The sequence below is a fragment of the Hypomesus transpacificus genome, chromosome 23 (assembly GCF_021917145.1).
Source record: "Hypomesus transpacificus isolate Combined female chromosome 23, fHypTra1, whole genome shotgun sequence".
Lineage (NCBI taxonomy): Eukaryota > Metazoa > Chordata > Actinopteri > Osmeriformes > Osmeridae > Hypomesus > Hypomesus transpacificus.
In genome coordinates, this window is record NC_061082.1 from 2,205,926 (window position 1) to 2,219,721 (window position 13,796).

At 45.2% G+C, this 13,796-nt stretch overlaps 1 protein-coding gene across 2 annotated transcripts in view; it reads right to left on the reverse strand.

The window, feature by feature from the left end:
• The window catches only part of tmeff2a (transmembrane protein with EGF-like and two follistatin-like domains 2a), a 44,869-nt gene that overhangs the window by 29,659 nt on the left and 1,414 nt on the right, over positions 1-13,796 (reverse strand). Inside the window, exons 1-2 of one of the 2 annotated variants that reach the window (XM_047046667.1) lie at positions 8,368-8,622; positions 6,769-6,878 (exon numbers count right to left, since the gene is read on the reverse strand). In XM_047046667.1, the coding sequence (XP_046902623.1) occupies positions 6,769-6,878; positions 8,368-8,389 (132 nt within the window). In that variant the 5' untranslated portion in view covers positions 8,390-8,622. Of the gene's footprint in view, positions 1-6,768; positions 6,879-8,367; positions 8,623-13,796 lie in introns of those variants that run through there. The other variant, XM_047046666.1, reaches the window with a different exon arrangement.

The following is a 13,796-nucleotide window of genomic DNA, read 5'->3' on the forward strand; positions in this document are numbered from 1 at the left end:
GGGATAAGAGACGCGGTGTGGGAAAGAGAGAGATTGAGAACAGGAGTGAGGGAGAGAGACACTGAGCAGGGGGATGGAGAGAAAAAGAGATTGGGGGAAGGAGAGTTGAGAATGAGTGTGACCGTGGGACAGGAGGTGAACAGGAGTGGGACTGTGGGAGAGGAGGTGAACCAGAGTGGGAGGATCTGATCACTCGGCCGCCTCTGCAGACGGAGCAGAAGCCGTGTTCCGGGGCCAGATGGCGTGGCCTCTTGCGCTTGCGCTGGGCTCTATAAAACAGCTCTGAAGCAAAACCAGACTTCCACTGAGACCAAGTCTGGTCTACACAGCAGTGTCAACCAAACACGTGACATCTTCCATGGAAAGGGTGTAGATAGCCTCTTGGAGGAGGTGTGTGTTTGTGTGTGCCCGTATATGTATGTGTTTGAATGTGTGTGTGCGTGTGTGAGAGAGAGAGAATGTGTGTCCGTGTGTGAGAGAGAAAGAGAATGCATGAAGCGTAGAGACAATTTTCCTGTTCATACCGTTTCCATTTCACCACATTCACTACCAAAATCAACCTGTAGGGGCTGCTGTGGTTCTGTCTGGCGCATCCCCCCCCTCCTCCTCACACCCTCCTCTCTAAGGAGAGAGCGGCCACCAGACAGGACCTGGAGTCTACCTGCGTGAGATGGCCTGGCAGACAGCCCCATCAGACCTCATCACAGGAGAGTAGCCTCACAGCCAGCCTCACACCCTCTCCTGCTGCCCTAACAGCCCCCACACACACCTGGTGTCTGACACGCTTCAAACTACACAGAGGGGGTGAGGAAGAGAGGGGTGGAGGGAGGGGAAGAGTGCATGCATGAATAAAAAGCGAGGGGAGGGAGGGAGGGCCAGACAGAGAGTGCAGCTCCTCTATGGTCTGCATACTGTGTGTAAAACAGAGAAGAGAAAAAACTAATGATTCATGAACCCATTTATCCATCTTCTGATATCCATCTACCTGTTCATTTACCTACCAACAACAGCAAGCTCAAGCCAGTCTGTACAAGTTTCGCCAGAATGAACAACTGGCACAGAGGTTTGAAGAGAAAAGCAATTAAAGGCAGACAAGCAGAATAAAATGAGATCATCATCAGGATCTCATTCCTGTCACAAAGGAGTCTGAACAATACAACTAAAACCAAGCAGGGAGTTGAACGACACTGGAACTTGGAACATGTGTCAGAATATTAAAAAGGTTCATCCATAGCAAACAGAAGTGTCTCTTGTAATAAGTAGTAATTAACACACAATAAAACAATAAAAAAATGATATGTACAATTATTGGGTGTGCTTGCCTTTGGCTTTGTGGATCAATGGATTTGGTTGCAACAAGTTCCTTTCAACCACCCATGAAAAATGTTTTTATTTTTAAGAACTGACCCTGCTGCAAAGGACACAAGCACACCTCAGTTTCCCTGCTGTACCTCTCCAGTTTGATTGTGCTGTCTGAATTTATTGGCATTTTATAGATAAAAATGTGTTGTTCTCTTCTGAATTCATAAATAAATAAACTATGTTCAAACAAACACTGTTGTCTCACAGCAGGAGTTATCCTCTGTTCATCTCAGTTTGACCCTGTGAAGAGCCAGGTCAACAGACCTCCCCAACGCCGCCAGCAATCAACGTTTACGTTCTAATCAGCCGCTACTAGAACCTTTGTAGCCATATCACCGGCCAATCACCAACGAGCCGAGCGACTAACAGCTAAGGAAGCTTTGAAGTTCTTGCCTGGGTTACCAGGCGGTGGACTGAAGCCCTGAAGAATCTGCCCTCTCCATGTTCTCTTCCTAATGAAGGATAAAACATGCTCTACCTCTACTGCCTCTGCGTTGGTTGAAGGTTCAGCCTGTCGTTAACTCTGTTCTGTGAAGACAAATTGTTGTGCGACAGTTCGTAACACACGCGCACAGATACTGTATCGGACACACATGCCCAGCCTTCTCCTCAAACACGCACACACACCAATATCTACCAGCCTCATCCGTTTCCTGTCTCCATTAAAGTCTGCTCTAGATTATGCAATCCATCCCACGGCTATCATCCATCCCTATCAATAATAAACATCGTCTGAACTGGGGCTCGTCTCAGAGGAGAACAACTCTGCACGGCACGTTCCACTTCTCAGGAATCACAGCAGTTCGGTCTATAGAACATAGCATCATCTCCATGCAAAACTTGTTTACTTTCTTTAAGGCTTCTGGAAACATAATGATGACTTACTTCTCCTCAGAAGAGTGCAAGCTTCGTGTTAAAGATCTAAGCTCTGTCTGAGATGACTGCTTGTGCTGGAGGTTAGCACCTGTGGCTCTTGACTAGAGATGAAGCTCTCGTCTTAGGGTCCGTCATGTGTCAGAGCCTCCCTCCCTGTGGCTCTTGACTAGAGATGAAGCTCTCGTCTTAGGGTCCGTCATGTGTCAGAGCCTCCCTCCCTCCCGTCAGCTGTCCAGCTGACATGGCACAGAGCTTGAAGGACGGCAAGCGGAAAATCGGGGACTTTAGTCAGATGATTAACTCCACACTGGGGTAAGGTCTGACCTCCCACCAGGAAGCCGGAGACGAGCTGGGGGTTCATGAGGACGACCCTCAGAACGGGAGCAGGCTGGGTCGCTCTCCACACCAGTGTTGTTAAGCTGATGATAGAGTTAGGGTCAATGTCCCTTCACTTCCAATGGAATTTAAGTTTGTATCCTGGTTTGACTGAAGTAAAAAATTGTATTGACCCAAACTCTATTATCGTTAAGAGTTTAATCTTTATGCCTCCTCTCCTTTCTATGACTTTTTCTGTGCTGCTGTCAATCCAAAAGTAGGCACCAACTTCTTAAGTTACAATAAAGTCTAAAGCTAAAATGTCTCCCTCAAAGCAAGAAAAACAATCCAAATCACAAACAACATGTGTACGTTTTCTAGAAAATATTTGTTTGAAATTGACAATTTTTGTTTTCAACCTTTTGAAAGTTATTTCAACTTTTTTAATTTTTTTGTTATTTCAACCTTAACTAAAAATACTTTTTTCGCACGCATGTGAAAGGAGGAGAGGACTAAGAGAAGCCTAAATACATTTTTGAAAATATTTTTTCTGAAAATATTTTTGGAACAAAGGTGAACATGTTTTTAAAACCTTGTGAAACTTTTCTTAAAAAAACAAAAAAAACAATGATACTTTCACACACGTAAAAGGAGGAAACAGAGAAGCCTCAATATTTTGTGAAAATATCATATCGTATAGTAAAATATTGTTGTAAATAACTACAACTTTGGGACCAACACTCAATCAGTGGGGAACAACAACACAGAGAAAAATCTAGATAGAACTGTCTGGTCCCCAACAGGAAATCTGTCTTGGACTGCAAGAAAAAACATCAACACCAATTATAATACACCATACACAATACAGTTACATCCAGCTGTTCCAAGTCTAAAACAGTGATGTCTTCTTCCAGCCCTCTGGTGTCGAGCGTTGTCAGGGTGACAGGGGAGGGACGTGATGCCTGGACAAATGCTGGTCTCCCTGGTGACGGCTGGAAGGGGTGACAGGGTGGTGTGCTCTGTCAGCGGGTGGCAGTCTTCTCCTGATTAGGACCTAGTGTGCTGCTCTCCTAGTGTGGCGGCCCCTACGACAGTCCCCAGTGCTGGTTGGAGAGGAGCTGGGCTGGAATGCTGTCTGCCAGGTCAGCCAGCCCCGCTGACACATGCTGCTCTCCCTGACAGAGGCACACACTCGCAGGCCAGACGCCCTGTAAATCACACTGGCTCTAGACGAGGGTGCAAACACCTGGGAGTCACGTTCAGATGGGACGGGCCTGTCCTAGGATGTCCACAGAACCACATGCCACGGTAGCAGTTCCCAGCACTGTGTAGCTACGTCACCTCACCAACGAGGCATTTTTAATACTGAAATATAATTGATGATGTTGCTAAAATCTACACTTTTTAGTATCTGAAATAATGAACATGTTCATCAGCAGCCCCCTGAGAATCACCACCACCAGCACACCCAGACTGGCAGCTCTCAGGCCTGGTGAGTTCAGCTCTCCTCAGCCTGCAGGCCTGGTGTGTGCAGAGAGGGGAGCTGCTGTAAGGCCCGACTCTTCACACTGATTTTAATTGGCACATTTGTCATGCAAAGGTGGAAATCAGCTTTTCAGCTTGGTATGACAGGAGAGCCCCTGGGGCTGAGAGTGGGCTCAGGAATCTGCAGCTATCCTACTGCAGGAGAGGAGAGAGGAGGGAGGAGAGAGGGAGGAAGGGGAGGCAGAGAGAGGAGGGGGATAGGGGAGGGAGGAGAGGGATAGGGGAGGGAGGAGAGGGAGAGATGAGGTGGCTATCGAGGTTGGGGGGAGAGAGAGAGAGAGAGAGAGAGAGAGAGAGAGAGAGAGAGAGGTGGTGGAGGTAGCTACAGAGGAGAAAGAGATGGGGGACAGAAGGACAAACTAGTGTTAGAGGGTGAGAAGAGGGAAGGGCACTCAGCCATGAACAATAAAGAGACTAGAATATATTATGCCATGTCTTGAGTAACCCATTTGATCCTTTCATACGATACCTGCAGCAATCTCAGAGGGTGCTGTTCTACCAACTACCAGTGAAAGATGAAACAAAAACTAAAGTAGCTTGATATGAGCATTTTCTGTGACTGTCAAAAGAGTGATGAACTGAGCAGCGATCATGGTTATTTCTTGGGTCTGTGCTGTCCTGTCTCTAGTCCTCTACATACACGCTGACACCAGGGACTCCAATCCTGCTGTATTGCTTCCCTGGCAGCTCTCATGGCCTCAGATAAAAGGATCATAAATGAATGCAAATATATGGAATGGGGTCTGGTGCTCTCTGAGGATACTCTCCTGGAAGCTGCCTGCAGTCTTCTGGTGTCCAGGCATGGACCAGTCTTCTGGTGTCCTTCTGGTGTTTATTATTGTTGCTCGCTGTTTCCACAGGTACACCCTTGCACTTTTGAGGTTCATGTTGTTTAATTGTAACTTGTTTAACTACATGCTCTTATGGTTCTTCCCTTTGGGACTTTTTGGTTTCCACAATGTATGCTTCATGTTTGGGCTACCCGCAACATTTGGGCTATCTCGTTGTTATGATCATTGACCTATGCACTTTCTGCAGTCTTCTGGTGTCCAGGCATGGACCAGTCTTCTGGTGTCCAGGCATAGGCTTGGTTACTGGTTGGTTACTTCACATCTGGTGTCTGTTCCTCAGATTTAAGGTTGTCCAGTCAAAGATTCTGCATAGATATTATGTGTGTGGGTGGGAGTCAGAGGAGGGTATGTAGGTGTGTGTGTGTGTGTGTATGAGCGCTTTGTCAGCCTGGATCCTGCTGCAGTCCAACACAAGGGATTAGTATTAACAGGAGGTATTGAGGAGGAGGATCTATATCTTACAGCGAACAAAACATTGACATCCCTCCGGCAGTACCGGCTGAAGGACAAGACAAACGCACAACAAACACACTGTAATAACACACATTATTACAGAGCAGGTCCAGTCTACTGTTAAAAACTGCAACAGAATGTGATGTAATGACAGAGATGGTGTTCTGCTCACAAAACTCCACAACCAAAACAATCAAACAAAAACACTTTCAAATACTGTTCATCAAGGGACAGAATCTGAGTCCCACAAGGACAGAGAAAACGTGTGTGTATGTCTGTGTGTGTGTGTGTGTGTAAACACACCAGTAAGTATGTTTGTGAGGCTCTAGACGAGTAGCCCACTCAGACAAGTCTCCCTAAGAGGATCATGTTTGGTGAATTACAACACTTTTACAATACAAATAAAGACAGCTGGCAGCTATTGGAATTAAGTGCATTGACGTCATGTACACACACAAACACACACACAACATGTCCCTAACATGCCGTGACCCTGGGAAGGCAGCATTCGATTTGAAACGAAAGCGGTGAGGCCTGTTTGCTCCATGTGCAGCAGACTGGACACAGGAGAACCCCTCAGATTGTCAGCTGTCCCAGGGTGAGATCTGTGGATGACAGACTGACAGCTAATATCATTTTTCTGCAGGCCTCTGCTAATGTTCACTTCCAGGGAAGAAGGAAATTGAGATAAAAGCAAGTCACTGATTGTGTGTCCGCTGGTCTGGTGCTGTTGTGGATGAGCTGATAAAGTGGGCAGCCCCAGTGCGTTGGCTGAAGTGCAGGTTTATGCTGTCGGACTATGTAGACAGGCTGGCTTCATTCACCAAGGCAGCAGATAGGCTATTCATGTGATTGAGCTCTACATTCAAAAATCAATACGCGACTGACTGGTTTGCAGATGTTTCTTAATAGGCCGGTCATAAACTTAAAGTATAAGTCGTTATCAAGAGCAACATAATACCCTGGATTTATGGTGTTAATATGGGCTCTTAAATCAAAGCTCTGTCCATGGCCATGCCATCAGTGAGGTGGGCTGTTGAACCAGCCAGGGGACAGACAATGTCAAGCCCGAGACCTTCCCCTCCTCTGGGGTGTCAAGCCCGAGACCTTCCCCTCCTCTGGGGTGTCCAGTCACCAGGCCGGCCCCTAACACCACACCCCTGTAGGAGACAGGCTCACGGTCTGACTCTAAATCTAAGGGACACACTGTAAGTAATTTAGCATAAATAGTCGATAACTGAGTCTGCCTCCATCTAATCCAATCATTGTAACTCAGATATTCATTTTTTTGTGTAAACAGGGTTAGGGTTGTTAAACCCAGAAGGTGTGCTGCAACAAAAACTAATGAATACAATTGTTGTCTTACCTTGAAGTTGCAGATGCACGTGATTGAGTCTCCAATTCTCATGCACTCCCCATCGTACTTGCAGGTGTTGATGTCACACAAGAACAGGTCTGTCTCACCATCGTCAGCACCTGCACCATCAAAGACAAAGAAGAAATGTGAGTTCAATACTCGACCACTCATATAGCAGCTGTAGAATGTAATGCATCTTGATCCACATTTAGCCTTTATGCAAGGAGTCGCATGTTTTTCTGAAGAACTTCTTGTCTTGTTTTATGGAACAAGGTTGAGCCCCAGGCGTAATCTCACAGAGTTTAGAGAACTTTGTTAGGAAGAACACAGGGGGCTGATCAAATTCAGCCTGAATTAGGTATCTCAAACGACTCTGACCAAGCATAGCTAATTGAATCAAGCTGTCACATGGGTATGCAGCAGCTGTCACATGGGTCTGCAACAGAACAAGGAGCTGCAGGCTGCTGTCCTACCTGGCCTCGCCGGACAGCACAGACCACCTCGGCCTCACAGCACAGACCACCCCGGCCTCAGAGCACAGACCACTAAGGCCTCACAGCACAGACCACCCCGGCCTCAGAGCACAGACCACCCCGGCCTCACAGCATAGACCACCCCGGCCTCACAGCACAGACCACCCCGGCCTAACAGCACAGACCACCGCGGCCTCACACCACAGACCACAGCGGCCTCACACCACAGACCACCCTGGCCTCACAGCACCCCGGCCTCACAGCACAGACCACCCCGGCCTAACAGCACAGACCACCGCGGCCTCACACCACAGACCACCCTGGCCTCACAGCACAGACCACCCCCGCCTCATACCACAGACCACCAAGGCCTCACAGCACAGACCACCCCGGCCTCACAGCACCCCGGCCTCACAGCACAGACCACCCCGGTCTAACAGCACAGACCACCCCGGCCTCACACCACAGACCACCCTGGTTTTTGAGGTATATTTGAACATGGCCGGAATGAATTTACATCCTATATTTAGGTTTGAATGGAGTCACCATTATTGTACATGTCTATTTCTACCAAGCAACCAACAAGACAGGACTTCATTTGAAACAAGTTAAAACAACTGACTGTAGCGATTCTTTTTAGGTAGCCAAGCTAATTTAATATTTTAAATCAAAAGGGTAAAATGCTGAACTGACGCAGACTAGTAGAGCTAGTGTAGTATCCATTATTGCTAATGCGCGCCGGGTTGGGAGTTGGTGAGTTTTTTTTCTCCAATATGGCTGCTGAAAAGTTCCAAACAAAACAGCCGCGTTGTTGAGAAACAGCTGTACGAAGGTAATAAGTTAAATTTGCACCACGTTTAATCTTTCTTAGATCTTATCACAGTCGAATGGCAGTAGCAAAAAAAGCTCATTTTCTACCATCCACTACATTTAACATTTAGTTTAAAGTAGCCTAGCCTACTGAGAGATGGCATGCTAGCTAGCAAAAACGTAATGTAATCTAGCGCAAGTAAATTAAACAATGTACAAGTAATAGTAAGGCAAGCTTTAATAAAGATGCATGCAGAACAAATGACTTATATGCCAGTTACTTTCAATTATAATACATGGTTCAGGTGGCCTCTCCTATACTTGCCTGCAGATGTAAGACCATGCATCTCCCTGTGCTTGTGCTCTGGTTTGGTGACCCATTGGGTTTCAGAGTTGAAGACCGCAGAGCTGACAGTACTGAAAGCAACGGCCGCGGAGAAGGAAGCGCATCACATCGGACTACTTCTTGCGCCATAACTCCTGCATATACTTGTGTGCTCCCATGTTGGATTTTATGATGGCGTAGGCTACCAGCCGGGAAGGTTAAGATCTCCCGCTCGGCTTTGTTTGGAACTGTTTCGTGACATATGAACCACGTGACCACTTAGCTTCCTGACACTCAGTTGACGCAACTCTCTCTGTGGCTCTGGGCCAGGCTAGCATTCGCGGCACTCTTCGCCACAAAAACGTAAATATTCTCAGCAGCGTTTAAGGGAAGCAGATGCACATTTTGACACTTTTCATGTCTACGTTGTGCAACAACTGAGGGACGAGTTATGGCGACGGTAATAATAATAATATATGTCAGGTAACAATGGTGCTTTGCTGATGTCTAACACACCAATAAGAAATATTGATTCCAACCACACAATTAGAGTCGACAGTTGTAAGCTTTGGTCATAAAAGCTAGCTTTAACAGAACCAGCTAACCTACATTGCACATTGTCACCACAAATGATGCGTGGTAAAAGATGGAGGATCACACATTGCAATGCCACTTTCATACTGCATAGTAAACAAAGGGCTGGTTTGTTAGAAGTGCTAGAAGCTCAGATGCTTCAGGAGGAAGCGAGCTGGAATGCTACAATAGCCGATGCTCTTCAGGGCTGTCCTCTTACCGGAGCTGTGTAATCACACAGCTGAGGAGCAGGTGGGGCGGACGGTTATGCTGGTCTGAGGCACTTATGGGACGAAGGCCCTGCGAGGCTGTCTGAGAGTCCGTCAGAGTAGCCAGGGGGGTGGAAACGCAGATGACACTCACTGTCAAAAGGGACGGAGTCGAGACTGATTAATGCCACTCATGGGAGGAGGTTAGAGGGGTGGGGCAATAGGTTTCCAGCGAACTGGATAGATAGAGCTCAGAGCCACACACGATTGTCTAGTATTAATCAGTTCCATAAAACACAAAAATATGAGGCACAAATGCCATTTATGACATTCCAGTAATGTAAAGATCAATTCAACAGTGTCAATATTATAATTTTCATTATCCTACTTCCCTTGGAAATCCTGCTGTAGTCATCTTAACACCCTGAACCCATACTGGAAAACCATTTCAGTTTTATACCCCATATTTATCATGTTGGCTACATTTTTATACCCTGTATTTATAACGTTGCCTACAGCAAGCAAATGTTGCAGCAAAACAGGCTACTAATTCGAAACAGTAGGTCTATGTTTGTCTAACTCACCAGATAAATGTTACACATTGGAGTGTAACTTTAACAATGCCAACTAAATGAACCCAAATGGCTCTAATTCTCCAAGCATTTCCAAGGGCAATGTGCTCTCACACATGGTGTGCAAGTTTCCCTGAATAAGGATTTGCTAAGTAGGTGTCAGATGTGAAGCATTGGCAGTGCCCTGAGAGGTTAGAGTGGTAATTTCTCCAACTTGTCAGAATAGCTTTGGGAATGCAAAAGAGCTGCCTCAACAAATGGCATAACTTAAGCACAAATAAATTACATAACAAGTGTTGATGCTTCATAAAGCCTTGTCAACATAGGTTAGGTGGCATCACACCTAAAGTGTATATTTGTCAGCTTGTTAAAAACCCATCAAACATCATTGACATTACAATATTCAAATTAGTTTACTGTCAACTAATGTTGACAGGAAATACAGAAACTGTAAAAGGGAAAACAAGACTTGCTTAATGCAGACAATCAAATGAGAGTCTGACCAGGTGCTTCCGGATCCCAGTCACAGTGCTGTAGTCATAGCCATTCATCATCAGATACAGACAACAAACATTCAGCAGAAGCAATGAATTGAGGCTTGAGAGTTTCTACAGAATCCTGTGGTGGCTGTTGTGGCCTTTGGAAAGTGTGATCGATTTCTGGGCTGAAATACATCTTTACGGGTTCTATAAGTATAGATAACAGATAGTAGAGAGATGCTTAAAATGGTCTTCCCTTCAAAAGACATAGATCATAAGAACTTTGGTTCTACTTATTTATTTATTATACTTTTAATGTTTAAGTGGCAAAAAACAACATGCTGTCAAGGCATCTTGGCTGAGCAAAGAAGCAATACTGTGCTGTAGTCTGTTGAAGATGGAATATTGGAATAGGCTACTGCATCAGTCCCAGAAAATCAAACGTTTGAGGAACGTTGTCCAGTGGATCTTAGGTTCAACATGTTGTTTTCCTAACTTTACCCAGACCCATTCCTTACGACTTCACTTCAAGCCCTCGGACATTAAGACCATCTGTCTGACTGCATGTAGCTTCATCAGACTGTAATGGTGCTTAGTGGCACACTGACACCAGTTATGCACTATTAGTGCTAGCCTGTGCTCTTTAATTAAAATGAAATGTTCTTTAATCGTGTCCAGTGTTTACACACCTCCTCCACAAAACCCTTCAGCTTCCAGCGGTGAGCAGATGTGGCTCTGGGTGACTGCTCACGCTGCAGATGTGGCTCTGGGTGACTGCTCACGCTACAGATGTGGCTCTGGGTGACTGCTCACGCTGCAGATGTGGCTCTGGGTGACTGCTCACGCTGCAGATGTGGCTCTGGGTGACTGCTCACGCTACAGATGTGGCTCTGGGTGACTGCTCACGCTGCAGATGTGGCTCTGGGTGACTGCTCACGCTACAGATGTGGCTCTGGGTGACTGCTCACGCTACAGATGTGGCTCTGGGTGACTGCTCACGCTACAGATGTGGCTCTGGGTGACTGCTCACGCTACAGATGTGGCTCTGGGTGACTGCTCACGCTGCAGATTTGGCTCTGGGTGCCTGCTCACGCTGCAGATGTGGCTCTGGGTGACTGCTCACGCTACAGATGTGGCTCTGGGTGCCTGCTCACGCTGCTCCAGAAGTGCCGTGTCAGAGGCCAGGCCTGCTGAACTGCCGGCTCCCTCACAGTTATGGGAGGAGATTACAGTGCTACTGAATAATTAACAAAAACAAGCTGGCAAACATCAAATATTTAAAAGGTGATGCTTATACCAATGAATAAGACACAGCAAATGAAGCACTTCTCTACAAAACTACAGCTGCAAGCCAGCTACTAAGGCTTAAAGTTGCCTGGAAGGTAGATATTATGACAGTATTTGATGTTCCCCAAATGTCTAGCCTTGAGCTTTAAATAATGTTTCATCATATTTATTTAGTTTATGACCTGAATCATTCTTAATGTAGTTCTTATACATGAATAAGTTGCCATTTTCAATAGTTCACTCTAAATGAAGATGGTTGAACAGGTGACTCAGGTCACAGATTTCAGTCAAATCAGTCAACCAGATATCATCAAAACCACCTTTCAACTAAACGCTTGTCAGTGTTCAGGAGACAGACACTGATCAATGTATTCTTTTCATCTGTTTCTGCAGCTTTGTCAGATTCATGCCTCAAGATATTTAGACATGAGAGGAGAGAGAATCCGGAGTGCAGAGAAGCTCTCAGGTTGGCCTATGTGTGCTCAGTGACATGTCTCAGTGTTCCATGATGATTCATTATAGCAGAGCCAGATATGATTCAGGATGTCAGACACTGTACTTCACAATTTTGTTCCACTTATGTTTCACTTCAGCTATCTAATCACTTTTCAGGGCACACATTCCTTATCATATATGTATATTATTCCCATGGCTCTTCTGTTTTACTCCTAATTAAATGGAAACAATATATATATTAGTTGTTTAGTCATGATGTTTCTCTTTGTATTTGGAGAAACGTTTCTATGTGAAGCCTGTTGAAATATGATATTTGGATAAAAACAATTTGGCTTTGGGAATGTGTCCCAAATGTACATTATTCCCACACCATATGCTGCTTTGAAATCAAACCCTTTTGAGTCGTTCTCACCTCTTATCGGGATATTGAAAACGTCCCTTCATTAAAGTGGCAGTTAATTGCATGATGAGGAAAACGATCCAGGCCTTTCACTTTCGCTGCTTTTGGAGTTCAGTGTTGTTAGAGTGGATTAGTGTTCAAGCTCGTGATGGATGCGTTGCTTGCTGCCTTCTAATGTCCGGATTGCAACGTGAGGACATTCGTGCATACAGCATGGTGTGTTTAAGTGTGGGAGATACAGAGACGGTGAGGATTTGGACAATTAAATCAACATCCTCGATGTTCCATGTTTAAACTGAATCTATTTTATTGATGGAGAAACGTCCACCTTAAACCACAGCCAATGTACTTCAGTCAAGATACACGTTCTACAGAGCCCTCGAAATTGACATGGCGATATGTCAACAGCCAGATCTGCCCAACGATAAAACTCGTGTTAATCGTCCCCCGGCGGGTCCCCTATTGGACAGAAACCGAGGATGCAATAGCGGGGTTGAAACAAAAACAGGGGGCCTACTTATCTTGAGATAAGTTTAGATTATTTATGGAAATAATAGGCTACCTAGGCCTACATAAAGAAGGATGCGCACTAAATTACACACATGAAATAGAACTCCCATAGTCTAATAATAGTTGCAGAAGAAGCAAGCCCCTATTAAAACATCAACATTCTGTTGACGACTGCATTCTTTCTAACACTTCCTAATCAACTTTTTACAGGACGGTAAACTGACCTCAAATGAGGAATATAGTTTCTGACTCATATAGCTACATGTCTTGATTCATTTTGTATAGGCCTACAGGCTTTTAATATATATGCTACGTATACCCTATATAATAAAAGCTTGTATACAAAATGATCGTAGCCTATATAATAAAAGCCTATACAGAATTAATTTTGGGAATAGCCACATTTTGGGAATAGCCAAAATGAAAGTTATTCCTTTTTATATTTCGCCACAGAGCACACACCTAGAAATGCAAAGTCTACAGTTCTTCAGCGTGTGGAAGACCAGACGGTGGCTGTTTAAGGGGTTCAAACTTAATAACACGCGACAGTGAAATATACGGCGGCACAGTCCGATGATTTAGAGAAAGGCGGGCAAAGCGCGACGTGCTTTACAGCCTGGTGCGCTTGTTTTATCGGGTTGGCAACGAAAAGGAAAAACAAGTTTACTGTACCGGACTATAAAAGCGTCGGTGAAGTCCATACAGGGCAACACTAAATGAAACTCCAGAGTTTGAGGGAATTGCGCCAGGAAAATAAAAATTATGAAATATGTTCCACCTACAGTTGAAAAACAACTTGCAACTTGAGTTAACAGCCTGCGCACTTTGCCTTTGCACATTCAGTTGGCGCATTCATAAACACTCCAGGTTATGTAACAACAAAATGAAATGAGGTTTCAGGCGGTCACTGGGGTGAAATTACTTAGGGGAAATAGCCAATATG